Source organism: Enhydra lutris, unplaced genomic scaffold (assembly GCF_002288905.1).
Source record: "Enhydra lutris kenyoni isolate GAN:26980312 unplaced genomic scaffold, ASM228890v2 scaffoldscaffold40, whole genome shotgun sequence".
NCBI lineage: Eukaryota > Metazoa > Chordata > Mammalia > Carnivora > Mustelidae > Enhydra > Enhydra lutris.
The window spans coordinates 2,413,962-2,429,603 of record NW_019154124.1 but is presented as its reverse complement, the minus strand read 5'-3'; the positions used below and the strand labels follow the sequence as shown (position 1 = coordinate 2,429,603).

At 42.0% G+C, this 15,642-nt stretch overlaps 1 protein-coding gene across 1 annotated transcript in view; it reads left to right on the top strand.

Annotated features, from left to right (window-relative positions):
• LOC111155270 (protein kinase cAMP-dependent type II regulatory subunit beta) overlaps window positions 1–15,642 on the top strand; it is a 90,826-nt gene that overhangs the window by 22,118 nt on the left and 53,066 nt on the right. Inside the window, exon 2 of the mRNA XM_022515395.1 lies at window positions 3,195–3,230. Within this exon, the coding sequence (XP_022371103.1) occupies window positions 3,195–3,230 (36 nt within the window). The remainder of the gene's footprint in view (window positions 1–3,194; window positions 3,231–15,642) is intronic.

Sequence of the window (15,642 nt, the reverse complement as noted above, 5' to 3'; positions counted from 1 at the left end):
GAACATTGAGACAGTTTCTAGCAAAAGTATAAAGGAGGCATAGGGGAAAGTAATCTACCATCAGTAGAGTGAGGGCATTTTTACAGTCAAGCTCAGATCCTGATTTGCTTTAGATCAGTGTATCAGCAGGTGTGCACTCAAGTATGTTCATGGAAGACATAATGTAGTTAGGATTCTCCCCCTTACCTGTGGAACCACGAAGAATATAAAAGCTGCAAATGTCGTCTGACCAGGTATATCATACTGGTTGATTCAGACACCTTCAGTGGCTTTGCAGCAATGCCCTGACCTTTTGAAATGCTGAATGTCTATTACTAAAATTCCAAACAAAACAAAATACACAAACACCCCAGAAAACTCTTTGGATTTATGTTGTAGCTGTGCTGTGGAAAAGTCAGTGCAAAACTGTGTAAAATAACTGTGTTTATATATAAACACTGTTTGGATCTAGGATCTGATGGTTATAAGCTGACTCTTTGGCCAACCTGAATGTCCAGATGTCTGGTGAGATCATTGAAAGCAGTGCAGGATACAGGAGTGGGGTTTCAGGAGGTCCCAGATGCCACCGACCTCCTGTGAATTACTGTGACAACAGAAAAGACTCCCCCCCCCACAAATTAGAATACACCTTCGAGATGGTGATGGCACTTGTGTTGCAAAACTCTGCCTTACACAGGTCAGAAAGACCTGGAAACCTAAGGGATCCCAAGGGAACAAAGACTGCCCACCATTTCGGATCAGAAGCTCCTCATGCTGTAATTTCATTGTCTCGAGAGGCTGGAGAGGGCAGGAGGAGAATGTCTGCTCTAATTTTTCTCCAAGGCTGACAGGTTTTCTGCCTTTCTCAACCTGCCTTTGTCAACCTGCACTATCTCCTCTGCCTGCGTTCTTGCCGGGAAGTGCCTTGCACCGTACCATTCCCTGTCCTTGGAGCTTGCTGGGGAGCCTTTCTTCAGGCTTGGTTCCCAAGGAGCTGTGAAGAAGGGGTTTGAAAGTGTTCAAGAAAACTGGTGGGAAGTTGCTTGTTTTTTTTTTTTTTCCCCTCTTATGTGGTGAATGTACATACCATACAGTTTACCCGTTTCAAGGTTTTCACTAAGTAATTTGTCACTTTGCAAGTATATGGCTAAAGTGTTCTGGTATATAAATAATAACAATTTTATCTTGCTTGGTCAGTTTGAAAGATACGATTTTCTATAAACCATAACATTTTATTTTATTTTAAGATTTTATTTATTTGACAGAGAGAGAGATCACAAGTAGGCAGAGAGGCAGGCAGAGAGAGGGGGGGAAGCAGGCTCCCTGATGAGCAGAGAGCCTGATGCAGGGCTGGATCCCAGGACCCTGAGATCATGCCCTGAGCTGAAGGCAGAGGCTTAACCCACTGAGCCACCCAGGTGCCCCAGCCATAGCATTTTAATAATAACTGAGCTTGTGACTCAGGTCACCAAATGAATCGTTGATAACAGTGGGAATCAGTATGGAAGGATGTATTTACTTGTCGAAGTGTGACTTCAGGAGTCAGTATTTTTGCTTCCTGTGCTCTGTGAGCAGCATTTTGGTACTAGAGGTGTCTAGGTTCAAGTCCTCCGGCTCTGCCGCAGAGTGGCTTTGTGATCTGGAGCAAATCAGGATCTTGGAGCTTTACCATAAAAATGTCCTCATTGGTAATGTGGTGATGTCGGTGTTTAATACAGTGGTTGCAAGGATTAATGTCGAACATTTGACACAGTCCTCCTCTAGTACTCATTCCTATGCATCCACCTTCTTTCATTTTCTAACCACAGTGCATGTAAAATCTTTGTCTTCCTCTTTCACTTGACCTGGCATAAACAATTTTTATAATTACCGTTTTCGAAGTATTAAAATTCAGTATTATGGTATATAATGACATTCTGCCACTAACTGTGGACATCATGTACTCTCTGTGTATAATATGAACCTTAAATTTACCTGCTTACTTCAAGAAATAAAGTTTTTCAAAACCTCCCTTCTTGACATAAGTGTAAGCAAAACTGGGTGGAGACAACATCCTGAGTTGAGTCTGGGCCGTGGCCCATGGGAGGCTTCCCAGGTGAGGGACGGTGCGCTTCCACACGCCACCTTGAACTTGCAGCCTTCAGTATACAGATCTGGAGGCCTTGACCTCAGGGTTGCACAGAAATGATCAAAACTATAACTATTAAATCTGAGAATATCAAGGATATACTCAATAATGATTACAGTACACACAAGCATTTTTCATTTTGTTTCCTTTTTTTTTTTTTATTGTAAAAATCATGCTGCTGAATAGAAGTGTACTGTTGACCAGGAAAGAATGTACTGAAAATTTAAGCAAACAGGTGTTTTTTGGGACAATTCGAATTGCAGTTCAGGAGACACAGATAGAGGTAGGAGCCTGAATCTGAGGAAGCCAAAGAGAGGGCACGTTAGAGAGTCAAAGGGCTGAGAGTGTAGTTCTCATTCAGGTCCTCCGTGCGAGAGAGGGAGTGGAAAGAAGTTATCGGGGATTGGTTGGGGTAATATGCAGATGAGGGGTTGAAGCTTTGCTAAACTGCTTTGGCTCCTTTTGCAGTGAAGAGTGAGGAGGATTCAGGTGTCCCGATGAGAAGAAAGTGAAGTCCCAGCTGAGAGCTTGCAGCTGGCCGAAGGGGTCTTCAGAAAAATTTGTGGTTTTCCCAGGGAGGGTGTGAATAAATTCCTCTACCTTTATGGCCTCCCGATCCCATTTTAAGCAACTCTGTCAGCTAGGGTTACTAGCGGTGTTCTGAAATCTCCTTTGACTAGACATACTGATTTTTCTTTCTCTAGTAGTATTTCTGTAGCATAAATCTCTAAAAGTAGAATTACTTTATTAGAGGACACAAGAACCTTGTATGGCCCACGATGTGATTGCCAAATTGTTTCCAAAGATACTGTATGGATTTACTTATAGATCCTCAGTTAAGTCGTTTCAGCTGTATATAAGGCGAGCCTTTTTTTTTTTTTTTAAATTTCAGGTGCTTTGTGGGGGACTAATTTACCAGGGGAAATATTGATTTTAATTTTTCTTTCTTGGCTCCTGGTGAATTTAAACAATCTTCACATATTTGTGATATTTCCTCTTGCATTTCTTACTCATTCTTTTTTTCTTTTTAACTTAAGTAATATGTATAATAATGTGTAATCATATTATTCTGCTTTTTTTCTTTTAGCTCCGGTAATAAACCGATTCACAAGGCGTGCCTCGGGTAAGTCAGATCATATTATGGATTTTGCTTATTAATGGTGACATTTCTTAAGTAGTAATTGCTGTAGAGTAATGATGTATTAGTCGGTCGTTTTCCCAGAAAACGAACCATCGGATATAATCAAGGACGAGGACATAATTGGAAACAACCTCTGCGTGGCTGAACTTAAACCCACCCTATGCACTGAGCCCAGTGCACCTTTTTATTTTTATTTATTTATTTTTAAAGATTTTATTTATTTATTTGACAGAGATCACAAGTAGGCAGAGAGGCAGGCAGGAGGGGGTTCGGGGAAGCAGGCTTCCCACTGAGCAGAGATCCCGATGCGGAGCTCGATCCCAGGACCCTGGGATCATTACCTGAGCTGAAGGCAGAGGCTTTAACCCACTGAGCCACCCAGGCGCCCCCTGATGCACCTTTTCAAATGGAACCTCTCACCCCGATTTGTCTATTCTTGCTCTTGATCAGTTATTATCTGCCCGGTTCCCGGATGTGTCAGGCACGGTTCAGAAGCAGTGATGTAGAAGATCGGTGAAGGACATCCTAGAAACGGTGGTGGATGAGCGATAGGAAAAGGGACAAGGAACAGGGAACGAGGATAAGGGACAATGGATAAGGGACAGGAAAACTCTGAAAATGTAGATACAGGAACCTGTCTTCATGGTGCCTTTTGGAAGAGGAGGGAATTGCTCTGCCTTTGTTAATGGCCCTGAGGCTCTTGCTCTCTTCAAGATAGCGCAGTAACCTAACATATGTTCACTGTGAGAGATCGCAGGCACTAACAGATGCTTGAGTTAGATTCACAAATACTGTACCACCTGCATTGGTGGGGAGTACCAGCCATAGCCGAGAACAGTTCTGTCCACAGTGGTTTAAGTAAAGTGAGCTTGGGCATTGAAGTGGATGAAATTTACTTCTGTGGAATGCCTTCCTCTAGCTGAACATAGAGGACAAATGAAGTGTTTGATGTGAGAAAATTACTTTTTCTTTTAAATACTCTAGAATTTTTTGTTGTTGATGAACATTTTGACTAGATCATTTCTGACGTCTATATGATACAATTGAGTAATTTAATCGAATTACCTTGTTTCCCTAATGCTGGATTATTAAAGATGTTTTAAAGTTTAAAGATTATTAAAGATGTTTTAAGGTTAAGTTTTATTTTTAATTTGTCGGCAGTTACTGGTACAATTTATTCTTATTATGTAGCGACCGGCTGTAAGAGGAAAGAGACCAGGATTGAGAAAATGTGCTATATTGGGATAGTGTCTACTTTACCCTCCTGAGCTTTTTGTAATGTGAAGACATATTTATTTTAAATGGTGCAAACAAAGAGTGGATTGTAGTGACTTTAGTGGAATGAGGAGTCATGTTTATGTCAGCAAGACATCAGATGATATCCCAAAGCAGAGCCATTGAGCGTGATGGTGTCATAGTTTAGGAATATGGTCTTTTGTGAGCAGTGGTGGGAATGAGAGAGGAGCAGTAAGAGAATCCGTCGTGTGCTATCTTGTCTTCATGGTGTAAAATTCTCTCCATAGATGCATAGTTAGGAGTCTTAGATCATCTCTCTTTCTGTCTCAAACTGTAGACATGAGACACGTGTATCTGGGCAAGTTGCATTAGCATTTGTTGTAGGATCAACTTAACCTCAATCAATGGGTCAGGAGCTCTAGTGTGTAGGGTAGCTTTGAAACATCATTATTTTAGTTTCTCCACCACCACTAAATCCGTGTCCAGTGTATCTCAGTAAGACTTGGCTGGAAATGTAGGGAAGATGAAATGCCAGCAGAGAAGCCCACAATAAAGTCGGATGTTTTGTTTACTTCTAGAATGACAGGCATAGGAAATGTCGATGAAAACAAGAGGAAACAATTTGATTTAAAGAAAAATAAACAAGGTGATATCAAGTTCAGGAGTTGTGTTATATCTAGCAATAAGCCTTAAAAGGAGTGAAAATTGTTACCGTAGGAATATAACGCACTGGAATCCATTATGAGAATGAATCTTGACTTTGATTATTTTATGTGCATCTTCAGTCTTTCAGGCAAGGGAAATAAAATTGTATTTATTACCTTAGATACAAAGAGCAGTGGTATAGAAAGGAAAAAAAGAAATGAGACCTATTAATCATCTACCTATCTGTAATTTATTTGACATTCTTATTTTTTATAAAAGTTTCTCTACAACTTTTCTGGCAAAGGAGAATACAGAAACAGTCTTAAGCCATCTTGAGGAGGAAATCCTATAGTTCTCTTTGTTAACTCAGTGGCTAAAAGGAATTTAATTTAGTAGTAGAGATACACATCAATTTATTTGGAAGTATCATTTCCTGAAAATAATAAATGTTTACTTAAAATGTAGAAATTCCTATTTGATGGTTAATATTTCTTAGCATGTCTTTTTCTAATGGAGTTTTATTTCAGAAATACTTTTTTCTTTTCTGAAATGAACTATAAAACTTACATAAAACCTGTCATTTCGGGGAAAAAATAAGTCAGGTAAAATCAACCAGAAGTTTATGTGATATGACAGTTTGTTTCTTTTTTTTTTTTTTTTTTTAAGATTTTATTTATTTATTTGAGAGAGAGAGGTCACAAGTAGGCAGAGAGGCAGAAGCAGGCTCCCCACTGAGCAGAGAGCCCCATGCGGGCCTTGATCCCAGGACCCCGAGATCATGACCTGAGCGGAAGGCAGAGGCCCAACCCACTGAGCCACCCAGGCGCCCGACAGTTTGTTTCTTATTCGTCTATTTTTTAATAATGATTTCAACAACAAAAGCTGTGTAATATACAATAATATACTACCTGTGGTGCTCGGTAATCAGTCACTGTTGATGGAACAAAAGTGGAAAAGAATATGTTACAATGTATTTCTAAATCTTTGAGGTTTTGTCTTTTGCTATTCCTACTGCATCTTAGAAAAATAAATACTACAACTGTAGTGATTCAAACAAAACATTTCTTTTATTATACTTCTGGAGGATGAGGGGATGTTTACATTAAGAAAGTGTTTAACAAATACATTACTTCGGATCATTTTTACACCTTCCACCACACTTTCTGTGAAACTCTCTTCATGTGCTCTCATTGCCTGCCTACAAACCTGTCAGTTTTCATTTCTGTAAGTAGACGTGTCACTCAGCATTTTCAAATGGATTTCAAATGGGGTTTGTGGAGGTTTCAGGGTTTCCTAAGCTCGTTTTCCACTAGGTGGAGGAACGAAAGGCATACAGTAGGGGATGACTTATGGCAGCAAACACTGGCGGGCGTTAGATTGGTTACGTTCTACAACACAGGATCGAAACTGTCAGGTGTCTTCTGAAATCCAGATGAGGAGGTTTCTTTGGTATCTTCCTGACAGCACCCCATAACCTTAATTTTATCACTTATTTTTTTTTTATATTTATTGTTCATTGAGCTGTAGTTGAATAGAACACTGTGTGTTCCAGGTGTGTGGTGTGTTGGTTTCACACATTTATATAATGCAATATCATTATCCACAGCCTTATTTTTAAGCAGCACCCCATAATCTTCTTTTGAACAAAAGAAGTACTACTTTTGTTCTTTTTTTTTTAACTCATTTCTACTCTCAGTAATCATTTCTTATCAATAATGTCTTTTTTAAATACACAGAAGTCACACATAATCTATTCTGTAGTCACATAAGCTATTATGTGGTTATATATAACATACATAAAATTAATAGAAAATACACATACTGTCTTGGAATGTTGATGGAATTAGAATTAACATTGACAGTTTGGAGTATTTTGGAAGGTTATTTTTCTTGGTGGAATAATGGAGATATACCATTTATTATAATTATTATTAAAAATTAATGGTAGTGGTAGACATAGTTGTTGGATAAATCTTTGAAGAGTAAAACTTTACATGACAACAGTCCTGTTGCTTCTCTGTTCCTCTAGTATATTATGTGGGAAAGACTCCAGAGTGTGGGGTTTCACAGACTTGAGGTCATACCACCCATACTGTGCAAATTTGCACGTAAGTTATTTTGCACATTGAGTCTTACTTTCTTATTTTCACTTTCTTTCAGTTTGGGACCATAAGAGCTATAATCCCGCTTGTTCTTATGGTTAAGCTAGATGGTTTTTATAAAGCAGAGTGGCTAGGCTCTCAGAAATGTTAGTGGTCAACCATCTTCTGAACATAGTTTAAAACAAAACAAAACAGTAAGACCCTCAGTGCTGTGCCTTAGCCTTTCATGACTAAGCCTAAGGGAGTCATAACACTCTTTGATACCTTCAATGTGGGGCATCTCCTTCTACTGTTTGCATGTTCCGGTTTCTAGAAAGATCATAATGGTTTCCCTCTGTGGTTTTTTCTCTGAATTGGAAAAAAAGAAAAAGTAAAAGAAATTTCTTGTTACTCTTGAGACAGTGCCTTGCAGTATGAACTCAGACCACACTCTCTGATTTTGTTTTAACCCCAGGATTTTATTTTGGAAAAAGTCAAGCTTATAGAAAAGTTTGAAGAATTATTCAGTGATCACTTTTCTCTGGATTTCCTGGTTCATATTTTGCCACATTTGTAGACCCCTCTCTGTCCTACCCTGCACACGCTCATACCCACACTTCGTTTTTTCACTGGATTTTTAGGAATTCTGAATACTTCATTTGTGTCTCCTAAGAACAAGGTCATTCTTTTGCATAATATTACCCTTAAGGAATTTAACCTTGATACAGTGCTGTTATCTACATAGAGTCTAACGTCCTTCCTTGGTGTAGCCTCTGTTCCTCTCTCTTTATCTAAGCTGATTCAAGGATTTTAGATTGCATTTAATTTTCATGGCTCCATTTTTCTAATCTTTCATAAACTGTCTCCCTAACATTTTTGAAGTCTGCTTCTCTTGAAGTTCTGAAGTTTCTCCCTCCCAGTGAAACCATTCCCATTATCACCAGTTATGAATTCTTAGTTCACTTGGATGTACCCGCTGTCTGGTCACCATGCCCCTCTGGTGCTGGTGAAGCTTAGCATTTAGCATTGCTTTATTTAGTACTGCTTTCCCGGACTGCTGTTGAGCGTTACTTGCTCTAATGCATAATTATTTCTTATAATAGAAGTGAAAATGGAACTCCAAATTATGGAATTTGGTAATTTTCTTTTCTCATGTAGATAATTAGCCACACTTCAATTTTTAGCCATAACGTGAGCATTGAATTTTATAGTATATTTTTAACAGAGCTAAAATTTTATAGTTTTCCCTGCATTAGCATTTGGAGTAATTCAGAGGTGAAATTAAGTCTTTAAATTTCACACATCCACTGTGTAAAATGATATATTAAAAATTCAGTAAAATCTCCCAAACCAGAAAATGATTAGTCCCCAAGATAGTAGTGAAACAACAGAAGTTCAGATCTTTTATTGACTCCAATTCAGGGAACATATGCTTCCTTGATTCAAGGAACATATGCTTCCTTTTGTTTTGTCGTGGAAATATTTTGTAGCCTTGGTGTTCATTGTTTTTTTTCTTTAAAGTTTTTTGATGAGAGCTTTTAACCTTCCCATTTTTTTTTTTCAAGATGTCATTCTCATGTTGTCAGACCAGTTTGCTGAGTGATTATATTTACATTTGTACTTTATTTTTGAAATGAGCTTCAGTTTGAAAGCTCATTTCAAGCTTGGTCATGACCAACACCAGATAATGGCCACTGGGAGCATATTCCTTGAACTGATTTCCTAATTCATTCTGCCGACATTTACTGCAGCCCTACTGTGTGCCAGATACAGGGCAAGGCATGCAAGAGGAGTAGGACACGGCCCTCCGGAAGTTCACAATCTAGCAGGGGAGCTGGCTGTGACCGACTCGGTGTGGTGAACACCATAATGTCCACAAAGGGAAAAGGAGAAAACCTACAATTGTTGTGGGGCATGGCTCACAGAAAGGGGGCTGGTCATTAGGGCTCATTAGGTGGGTTTCAACAGAAAAACAAGGTGCGTGGTTGTGCCTTATCACGAATAGCCAGCTGTTTTTATCATGACGTCCCCGTGTGCTGCTCTGCACCTCGCCCCAGCATCGAGACCTGTGGCACGGAGTAAGCAGATGCCCACGGCCGTGGGCAGCAGGGGCTTAAAGCCAGGATTTACTTCTGCCTTTAACTTACCATTCCTTCCCAACCTTAGGCTCTCTGACGTCAGAGGAGGCCAGCAGGGGCTTAAAGCCAGGATTTACTTCTGCCTTTAACTTACCATTCCTTCCCAACCTTAGGCTCTCTGACGTCAGAGGAGGCCGGAGAGGCTCTGGCCTCGGAGAGACTTGTGCTGGAATGCAGCTCTGCTACTCCCGTATCCACTTACTAAAAGTGTGGGAGGGGCCCTGGGGCTTAGTCATCTTGCTAAGGCTTGGTTTCTTCAGGTAATAAATGGGAATAATACATACCTCACAAGATTATCGTAGTGATCAGACAGTAGATAATACATGAAAAACACGACACTGTGTTCTCTCCAGTTCAGTTTCCCGGTGTGAGCCTGTTGTCCAGTTGTGTCTCCTGCATAATAGGGCTGCCAGGAGCCGGGCCTGGACGGAAAGGCGGGTCTGAAGTAGCTGAGAAGGCTTGACATGGAGACTTGTTAGAAGGGGGACCCCCAGGATTAGGCCAAAAGCAAGGGGCAGACGGTTCAGCTGAGGCAGCAGGATGAACCCAGAGGGCCCAGCCCTGGTCAGGTGGACCGAGAGGCGAGGGTGGACGGTGGACCTGGAGAGCTGCTCTGAGATGCCAAGTGTAGCCCCCAGGCCTCTCCATCGGGGGGACTGGAAGTGGTTCCAGGCCGCTTTATGCACCTGTTGGCTCTTTGTGCCCAGACTAGCTCTCCCCTGTGGTTCTCTACAAATAAAACCAAGTGAGCAGAGGAAGCATGGCTCCGGTCTCGGCCCATCCTCTTCCCTCCCCTCCTGTCATCCTCTGGCAGTACTGATTTCTTGGCCCTTGTAAGCGCGGCCGTACTTGGGTGCATTAGCATGCTTTGGGAAAGAGAGCCTCGTGCAATCTGTGGGCAGTGTTAAGTCCCTGTTTGTTTGTTTTTTTTAATAAGAATTTTATTTATTTATTTGACAGAGATCGCAAGTAGGCAGAAAGGCACACAGAGAGAGAGGGGGAAGCAGGCTCCCTGCTGAGCAGAGAGCCCAATGTGGGACCTGATCCCAGGGCTCTGGGATCATGACCTGAGCCGAAGGCAGAAGCTTTTTTTTTTTTTTTTTTTTTTTTTTTATAAAGTTTTCATTCATCCACCTGACAGAGAGATCACAAGCAGGCAGAGAGGCAGGCAGAGAGAGCGGGAAGCAGGCTCCCCACTGAGCAGAGAGCCCGATGCGGGGCTCGATTCTAGGACGCTGAGATCATGACCTGAGCCGAAGGCAGAGACTTAACCCACTGAGCCACCAGGCCCCCCAACCGAAGGCAGAAGCTTTAATCCACTAAGCCACCCAGGCGCCCGAGTCCCTGGTTCTTTTTTGTTAGGCCCAGGAATGCTGATAGGCATTTTCAAGGCCAGTGAGAAATTCAGTTATCTTGAACTTAACTGCATTTTCTTCAAAGTTCTCTTTGAGCCCCCCAGGGAGGGGGGAAAAGAAGGAGGTAGTAGAAACATGCTCAGCAGTTCAGGGCAGGGGTGGGGCGCAGGACAGGCTCTCTTCTCCTGCTCCCAGGGTGGTGTCCTCAGACTCTTCACGCCTGCAGTGGGAGAGGGACTTGGCAGATGGCCCACTGGGGCCCTTGTGTGTCCTGGTTACTGGACACTGCCCTGTAGAGCAGATGCGCGAGTAGATAGAAGAAGGCACGGCCATTCTCTGATTTGATCAGAGTTCAGGTCCCTGTTCCACAAACCGTATGAAGGATCAGCCTCCCTGCCCCCGAATCCGTGGCAGACCAGTACTTTTATACAATAGGATAAGATTGCCGCTGCTATATCCACATGCTGCAGTGGCCCGAAGCTCTCCCACTCTCAGCGTCTCTCCCTGTGGACTGCTGTGCATTCGCGGTCTTGACTGGTGTGCTCTGTGGGAGATCGGAATCTTCTCATAAAGGAAAATTACCATTCATCCCCAAATAACTGACTATTAAACCAAAACCAAAACCCTTATTTTACTACTTTGGCATCTTGTGAGAACAGATGGCAGTGTGAATGGTGTCCCCTGGAGAGGGAGAATGGTGGCAGGTGGCCGCCCAGCTCCAGGCCCCGGGGACACATGTTGCTGCCACCGACTGGTACCTGCCTGTTCACCTTAGGAGCACTCCGGAGGCTTCGCTTCTCTGCCTTCCTGCAGCTCGCCCCCAGCCACGTCCCCTTGCCCCTCAGCATCCTTCCTGTCTCTCTTGGTGCCACCTGTCTATAGAGCGGGTACTCGGGCTGCTGTTACTGTTTACACAGCACTTAATGCCGTGGTTGTTTGTTCACACATCTGGTTCCCTCCTAAACTGTGAGCATTGTAGTTAACGAACTGAGGAGAAAGAAGGGGCAGGATGCAAAGTAAGGAAGTGGGAGTCCTAGAAGAATTGGGAGATTTGGCCAGATGTGCACAGTGGGGTTTAAGATTCCTGAGGGAAGGACCAGCAGGTGTGTGGTTACAGGTGAGGCTGAGGCTAAGGAGACAGGGTGGGCTTGGACCCCAAAGTTGTCTATGGTGATGGCGGAACTGGAATGTGAAGAGCATGGAGCCGGAGACCTATCAGGAGGGGCACCTGAACCCGTGAATCTCAGAGATGCCCCCGTGTAGGCATGAGGGTACCAGGTAGTGGTGTAGGTGCCCATGTGGGGAGCCACGAGGGTCCCTCGCTGTCTTCTGGGTCCCGCTGTGTACACGGAGTGGGGATATGTTGGGAGTGGGGATATGTTGGGAGTGCTTTGTAACCGCACTCGAGGGTGAGGGGAAAGCGTTGGGAAGGAAGGTGGGAAGGGATGGGAGGATCCCACAGGTCAGAAGTTCAGTTGAGCAGGTTTTTATTGAGCAGTTACTGTTGCCAGGCACTGTACAAGGATCGTTGCCCTGGGAAGGGCAGCAGCAGATGCTCCCTGACCTTGAGATGCTCCCCAGTGGGGGAAGCTTGGAAGAGTAGGGACATGAACTTGGGGAGAAGGTGGTTCTCTGGAACCTTGCCTGTTGTGGATGACCGAGGTGAGAGAGCAAAGTGGGCATGGCGGGATCAGGGGTCTTCAGGGTGTAATGTACTCACTCTGGATGCGTGTTTAAACTTAGTTTAAAGCTAATTCTATCAGGTTTCCAATGAGAGACTTCGACTGTCTGATATTTATCTTAAATACAATGGACAGTATGGTGTAGAAGTGAAGAGCTTGGATTTGAGGTCATTCTGTCATTTCTTGATCAAATAGCCAGTGAGAGCCTGTGATGGGTTTGGCACGGAGCGGTGCCCGAGGCAGACGACATTGTTTAGGATCTTGGCTACACAACGTATCAGCTGTGTGACCTTCAGCAACATACTTAAACCCAAGCCTTCTGTAGAATTGGGTTGTTGTAATTCATGAAGTGAATTCAGGCAAAGCTTTTTTTTTCTTTTTTTCTTTTTTTTAAATCACAATGCCTGGAACAGAGAGGGTGCTAAATTAACATTTCTATATCCTTAGGCTCAATTTGTTATATTTTACTCTAGCAAAAATACCGTAATATTAGTATCTCTGCTATTTTCTCCTATAATTTATCCCACTGACTTTTAATTGGCCAGAGTCCATAATTCTGTGTGTCTCCTCCAGGAAATTCTCCTACCCTAAACTTGGATTTGATATAACATTGTATCAGCATTTGACGGAGATGGAAAAGATTTCTCTCAAATGTAACATCCTTTGGATTTTTAGATAAAGTCAGAAAAACAACTTTAGTCTCCTCTAGATTGTAAACTGTATTCTTAGACTGTTGTTTTGAAGATAGATTGATCTGACTTTTAAAATTTAACCTTTAATTTTAATCAGGTCTGTGTAGATGCTGTGTCCAGGAGCTGATTGCTAGGAGGGTTACTATTACTGGGTTCTGAGTCTCTGAGAGCCAACAGTGTGTTTTATACTAGCTAATCATTTGATCATGTTTTCTCATATTTAAAAAATTAATGACACAACTGAAAACCAAAAAGTGAATCTCATTCTTCTCTTTCTTTTACCATCTTCAGCCTTGAGTTACTAAAACTGGAGAACGCTGATTTCATGGTTGTTTTACTAAGGCAATATAATTAAACTGCTAAAAAACTAAAATACAGATTAATGGTATATTGTTTTCAAAATGGTAGAAAAAAGGAGCCTTTCATTTGAAAGATCAAATAGCTTAAATAATTGTGTTGTTAGACCTGTTTCAAGGAATGATGAATATTATCTTTACTGAGCTCCATGAGAAAAGGTAGAGCTGGCCCTCCTCTCTTTAGGTATTTTAAAACAATTCCAAGTTGTAGCTCCCATTTAAAAACAAACGTAGGTAGTTTAATATGCTCTGTTCGTTGCATAACATAAAAGTAACAGGGTACCAGACACAAGGTATTTCAGAAAAGGAACATGGCTTTCTGCTGTGAGGTCATTTTTAGAGCTGAGTCTCAACAGGTTGCTGGGTGATACTTGTAGTAGAAACTAAAAACTTAAACTTACCATAGGTACTCAGTTGGGTTTCTAAAATAAACCACTACTTTTGGGGCTCCTGGCTGGCTCAGTTGGAGGAACATGCGACTCTTGATCTCATGGCTGTGAGTTCGAGCCTCACTTTGGGTGTAGAGATTACTAAGAAAAATAAACTTTAAAAAAAATTAAAAATAGGGGTGCTAAATTTTAAAAAAATTAAAAAAAAATAAAAAATAGGTGGCTCAATCGTTAAGCTTCTGCCTTGAGCTCAGGTCATGATCCCAGGGTCCTGGGATCGAGCCCCGCCTCCGGCTCCCTGCTCCACGGAAAGCCTATTCTGTTCTCCCTCTTCCATTCCCTCTGCTTGTGTTCCCTCCCTCACTGTGTGTCTCTCTCTCTCTGTTAAAAAAAAAAAAAATCTTTAAAAAATTAAAAATAAAAATAAACTGCTGCTTTCAAGTTACCTTTCTATTTGGTCTTTTCACTTTTTTCAGATCTTTTGGCCCTCTTAGAGTATTGCTTTTCTTTCTTCAGTGCCTTAACATGAAAGGGAGAGTTTAATTTAGGTATATTTCTTAGATTAAGAGCTGTTCTTAGAATTAGAATAATGAGAAAGTTTATAATCCCGGATTATATTTTTAGGGATTAAAAAATAAATATTTATGTCCTATCACAAAGACAATGAAGTGTGAAGTTAAATGAAAGCAAAATTTTTCTTTAGTAAAATTGTGTTTTAGAAAGGACTGTTGATGTTAAACTATATAGTTGGTGGCACTGAAATCTCTTGGATGGTTTTCCTAGCTGTAGGAGAGTCACACTGCGTGTCTCATCCTGGACAGAGACACCGCGTGTCCCACCCTGGGCAGTGTCACACTGTGTGTCCCGCGACTGGACAGAGTCACACTGCATGCCCTGCCCCTGGACAGAGTCACACTGCATGTCCCATCCTGGACAGAGTCACACTGCATGTCCCGCCTCTGAACAGAGTCACACTCTGTGTCCTGTCCTGGATAGAAATTCTGAGGCAGAGGTCATTATATGTTTTAAAGGCAGCCTTTAACAGTGAGTCCTGTTAAAAGCTAAACTGAGGCATATTAAAAATTTGAAGAGTTTATTTGAGCAAAAATCTATTCAAATCACACAGCATCCAGTCTAGCAGATAGAAAGGAGCTCCGAGGAGCTATAAAAAAATAGAGACTTGTAGGCAGAAGGGAGCGGAAACAAGGAAGTTATGTGTGGCAGAAAAGTAGATTGGTTACTGCGGGGTCACTTTCTTATAGGGAATAACAGGGGTTTGCCTCACTGGCGCTGACTAGGCGATTCCTGATTGGCCTAAGAGTCCATCTCAGGGGCAGCTGGAACTGTCATCAAGTCTCGGTTTGGTGACATGGGACTTAGCATAAGTGACTCCATTTGGGGCCTTTTGTTTTTCACAATCCCAAATGTTTCTCATGAAGTTGTAATTCCCAGAGCTTTTCCCCCTCACTTTTATCAAAGAATAAATTTCTCTAACAAGAGAAGTAGTTCAAAAGTGTGACTAAGGATCAGTTATTTTGATTATGAACCTTAGCAGTCTCATCTGTGAAAGTAGATGATGGTGGTGGTAAAATGTGCTCGGGGTCGCCTGTGTGCCGGGCCCTGTTGCTCAGCTTTGCTTTCCCTGAGATAATCTATGACAGTCACGACCACCGTCTTTGAAAGGACGTTTTCTTAGTGTCTTGAAAAGGGAAGGGGATAATACTTAAATTTAGATCAAAATTAATCTGAATCGTGATGTCGAGGGGCAGGGAATGTACAAGTCACACCAGAAACTGCTTATTATACATTTTTGCACAGGC